General features: G+C 50.2%; 1 protein-coding gene across 2 annotated transcripts in view; it reads left to right on the top strand.

Moving 5' to 3' along the window:
* Dennd2a (DENN domain containing 2A) overlaps window positions 1–3,501 on the top strand; it is a 95,693-nt gene extending 92,192 nt beyond the window's left edge. The window contains exons 16-19 of one of the 2 annotated variants that reach the window (XM_021190113.1): window positions 286–403; window positions 688–927; window positions 1,647–1,733; window positions 2,416–3,501. In XM_021190113.1, coding sequence (XP_021045772.1) covers window positions 286–403; window positions 688–927; window positions 1,647–1,733; window positions 2,416–2,447 — 477 coding nt within the window. In that variant the 3' untranslated portion in view covers window positions 2,448–3,501. The remainder of the gene's footprint in view (window positions 1–285; window positions 404–687; window positions 928–1,646; window positions 1,734–2,415) is intronic. The other variant, XM_021190112.1, reaches the window with a different exon arrangement.
* The last annotated feature ends 1,422 nt before the right edge of the window (window positions 3,502–4,923 follow it).

Raw genomic sequence — 4,923 nt, 5'->3', positions numbered from 1 at the left:
TAGCCTTGGCTGTCCTGGAACTCACTCTGTAGACCAGGCTGGCCTCGAACTCAGAAATCCACCTGCCTCTGCCTCCCAAGTGCTGGGATTAAAGGCGTACGCCACCACGCACAAAAGTATTTTCTATACACGAGAAACTAACACACTTTTATATTCAGCTGACAAGGTGAGACCTTGTCTCAGAACTCCAAAGTTTAAACTCTGAGCTCAGCTGCCTGCCCAGGGATGTGGCCGGCACACACCTTCTTAGGTGTAGCTGCGCCCACTGCGTCTCCTGCCTTTCAGATGGAGGACGAGGATTCCATTCTGCCCCGGAAGCTTCAGGTTGCCCTGGAACACATTCTGGAGCAGAGGAATGACCTGGCCTGTGACCAGGACGGAGGCCCGCTGGACTGTGTACACGGTAAATGCCAGGGCCCTGGAACAACTGGCCGATGGCTGAGTGAGAAAGTAGGGTTACGGGGAGAGAGTGGGGTTCACCTGGGTTTCATTCCAGCAATAATCAGGAACTTCCCACTTCCTCTGTTTAGGTTCTAAAATACCTCTAAAAGAGAGAAAAGAGGCTTTCACTGCCTTTTCTCTTGGAAGGTCACGGGTAGCTGTGGAGGGTAGCTGAGATCAGTAACTGACCTGGGCTCCAGTCCACCAGCTCCCCTCACTGTCTCGGCCTTTGTGCCCCTTGCTCAGGCCCTGAGTCCAGTTCCTTGAGTGAGGTGGTGTCTGAAGCCTTTGTCCGCTTTTTTGTGGAGATTGTGGGCCACTACCCCCTGTTCCTGACATCGGGCGAGGAGAGAAGCCTGCAGCGAGAGGCCTTCAGAAAAGCTGTCTCCTCTAAGAGCCTGCGACGCTTCCTGGAGGTCTTCATGGAGACCCAGATGTTCCGTGGCTTCATCCAGGAGCGGGAACTACGCAGGCAAGATGCCAAAGGTTAGGACCACACACAGACCTTCGGGGGCAGTGAGGCAGAGGAGCAGGGGGAGTCACAACAGTATGACAGAGGCACCATCCCAGCCTATTCTATCCATTGTCCTGGCCGGATGTTCTGGGAGTCGAAAACCTAGGAATGCTGGTAAAGGCTGGTTTGATGGGCACTAACGCTGGAAAGGGAAGCATGGCTGTACAAAGGCCAGAAGCTTCCAGAGGAGCAGCTGGCCTCGGGCCTGGGATTTCTCTGGTGCTGTGAACTCAGCTAGAAGCCCTGACTGAACTCACACAGAAGCCACCTGCACAGGAAAGACAGCCATACTTGAGGCCGTCCTGATGAGGATGTCCCTCAGGACAAGAGAAATGTGTTTAGAGGGTGTGAGAGAGCCAGCCTCCTTCAGGGCTGGCTTCTCCTCAGAAGAGCGGCCAGGCCAGCTGTGTGTAGCCAGGTTGACAGGTCACTCACTGTTGGTGAGTGTGGAAGCAGGAATGAGATGGAGTCTCACATGTGAGCGGACTTTATGGCTTTCCACAGACAGCTATTATACAAGGTGGGGCGATTATAAGGATAGTAAAAACCCTTATAAACCCCATGCTTGAAGGCATATTTATAGGCACAGCTGCATCTCAGAAGCAAGGCTTCCCAAGCTATCGAGGAAGAAGGTCCGTGCAGAAGTGCAAAGGCAGGCACCTAAAATATCCTGGGTATTTCTCATCACCAGGTCTGTTTGAAGTCCGAGCCCAGGAGTACCTGGAAACCTTGCCCAGTGGAGAACACAGTGGGGTGAATAAATTCCTCAAGGGACTGGGTAAGGCCTGGGTCCCTGTTGCCAGCCTCAGTTCTAGACCATCTTTTCTGGAGTCTTCACTACTTTTGTCCACAAGAGCCAGGAACAGTACAGGGTAGACTGTCTACCTCTTAGTCTATCCCTGGGGACTAGGGTGACCTCACTGACATCCTTGCCACCATCTCCTGAACCCCCAAGTCTTGTGGGAACCAACAGAGGCAGTAGGCCCCGGGCAAGGCGGGGAGTACCTTAACACAGGTAGGACTCCTCACAACCTCCAAATGCCCCTGAGCAGAAAAGAATCTTGTCAGGACACCGGGCAGTGGTGGCGCATGCCACCAGCACTTGGGAGGCAGAGGCAGGTGGATTTCTGAGTTCAAGGCCAGCCTGGTCTACAGAGTGAGTTCCAGGACAGCCAGGGCTACAGAGAAATCCTTTTTTTTTTTTTTTTTTTTTGGTTTTTCGAGACAGGGTTTCGTGTGTCCCAGCCAGCAAGACATCACAGCACGTGGCACACAAGCCTATGTCCAATCCCCAGAACCCACATAAAGGTGGGGGGAGGGAACTGGGTCCACAAAGTTGTCCTTTGACTCCACAGCCTGCTGAGACAGACACGCACTTTCCTGTCCCTCTGTCCCTCTCACCTCCCCCCTCCCGTCCCTCCCCTCTCCCCTGATAAAATGGTCTCACTTTCTTTTTTTAGGCAACAAAATGAAGTTTCTCCACAAGAAATAACCCTCATCTTGGCTCAAGGGAAAGCCCCCTCCCTAGCACCCCAGTCCTCCCAGGACAGACCCCTTAGCTGGGCAGGTGGCACATGCTCACAACAGCTCCAGAAAGGACCAGCCAGCGTGCAGACTGTTGTTCCCGTGGTTGGCTAGTTCTGGGATCTTTAAATCTTAGATATTAAAAGAGAAGAAGGAAAGTGTTTGGCTCTTCCTTCATTCAGCTCTCCTGCCCTCTCATCTCTTCTGGGCCAGCTCATTGACTCTGGAGCCAGGAGATAGGAAGAGCGGCAGCCATAGAAGCTACTTCTGCCAACACCACTGGTTCTTCTGGACTGGTCTATGACGCCACCTGCTGGCAGAGACCAGACTTTACTGTTCGTGACTACATTTTTTTTTTTTTTTTCTTCTCCTAGAAGCCAGAGAGCTCCATTCGTGCCCCAGAAGTCTGTGGCTTTTAGAGGGACACATAAAAACAGGAAATCTTGTTAACTGGTAATAAAATGTTCTAAGGGTCCTAAAGTTTCTATTTCCTGTGGCCCAACCATGACACTTAGGCCACTGCTGTGAGCCTGTTCCTCTTGACCAACAAGCTGGGAGAGGTTTCTGTAGTTGCTTCTCTTTAATGAGAGGGAGGACCCGGATCAGCTGACCTGTGGGGACAGCGAGAGTCGGCAAGAGTCCTGTGTGCAGCAAAGGAAGGTTCTCGGGCTGACCTCGGGGCTACCACCCCATAATGCTGGGCCCCTGTGAATGCCACCAGTAACTGACAACATCTGGATTGCCTCTGACCTGGGCAGGATTAATAGGGGAGTGTGGCTGGGGTGTTGGGGGGAGCCTGAGAAAGAAGGTGAGCACAGCACCGGGGCTCAGGGAACGATTCCACACAAGCTCCTTGCCTTAGGTAATGTTACTGATAGCAATATTCTGTGTATTTTTATATCGCCCCCCCAAGTGATCACAGTTAGTATTTTGGAATATACATTCTTTTCTAACTTATTTTATATTATACTGTTTTGCTTAAGAACTCCAGGTGAATAAATAAATAAATATATCTTTATCAACGTTCCTAGTGAGTATATAGTATTCTATTTTATTAATGTTTTCATATTTAAACAAAACCTAAAATAAAATTGGAGGAATGTGCTAGGCTGTTCATATGAAGAGGCTTTTCTCTTCTCTTTCTTTTTTTTTTGGTTTTTCGAGACAGGGTTTCTCTGTGTAGCCCTGACTGTCCTGGAACTCACTCTGTAGACCAGGCTGGCCTTAAACTCAGAAATCCGCCTGCCTCTGCCTCCCGAGTGCTGGGATTGTGCACCACCACGCCTGGCTGAAGTAAAATTTTTAAATAGAGCCAGGCAGTGGTGGTGCCGCTTCGCTGACAGGCATTTGGTACCTTTAATCCCAGCACTCGGACAGAGCAGGCAGAACTTGGAATTCAAGGCCAGCCTGGTCTACAAAGTGAGTTCTAGGACAGCCAGGGCTACACAGAGAAACCCTGTCTCAAAAAAACAAATTAATAATAATAATGTTTCTTTTGTCTGTCCTAGTAGTGCTGGTGAGTGCCCTTAGTTCCAGCACTCAGGAGACAGAAGCAAGCAGATCTGAGTTCCAGGCCAGTGTGATCTACAAAGCACGTTCTAAAGACAGCCTGGGCTACATACAGAGACCCTGCCTCAAAATAAATAAGGTGTCTTTTTGTGTCCTTGTAAATCATGTTTACTGCTGTGTCTCCAGTCTTCCCTCTCCTATTTGACACCACAGCATGTACTATCAGGCATGGTGGCTCATGCTTAAAATTCCAGCCCTCTGGAGACTGAGACAGGAGGATTGCCATACAATACATTGAAACACACTTTTTTTAAAATACACACACACACACACACACAAACACACACCAAAAAGCAGGATGAAGGCTAGGGGAAGGGGAAAGGCCTAGTTAATAAATCATTTACTGTGCTAGCCTGAGAACAGTCAGTTCAGTCCACATAAGCATAACGAACTGTATTTGTAATCCCAGCACTGGCCAAGTGGAGACGGGCAGACGGGCAGATCCTGCTGCCTCGAGTGGCCAGCCAAGCTAATAGGTGAACCTCAAGCCAATAAAGAGATCATGTCTCCCCCGAAAGAAGAAAAAAAAAAAAAAAAAAGCAGGGGGGGGAAGGGACAGGGGGTTCTGGAGCTCGTGGTTAAGAGCTCTGTCTACTCTTCCAAAGGACCTAGACTCCCCCCACCCACAAGGTGGCGCACAACCATCTGCAATTCTAGTTCTGGGGGATTCAGTGCCCCCTTCTGCCCTCTGCTGGCACTTGCGCTCACATAGACACAGACGTGAATGAGCAATAAAGATAACAATAAGGTGGAGCCCAGTGTGGTGCCTAGTGAGAATCTCAGGGAGCAAAGGACATGTGCCAGGTCTGATGCCCCGAGTTCAATCCTCAGGCCACCCAGGAGGAAGAGAAAACTGACACATTGTCCTGGGACTT

Source organism: Mus pahari, chromosome 2 (assembly GCF_900095145.1).
Source record: "Mus pahari chromosome 2, PAHARI_EIJ_v1.1, whole genome shotgun sequence".
Lineage (NCBI taxonomy): Eukaryota > Metazoa > Chordata > Mammalia > Rodentia > Muridae > Mus > Mus pahari.
The sequence above is the reverse complement of the archived record's forward strand: the minus strand, read 5'-3'. Positions and strand labels throughout refer to the sequence as shown.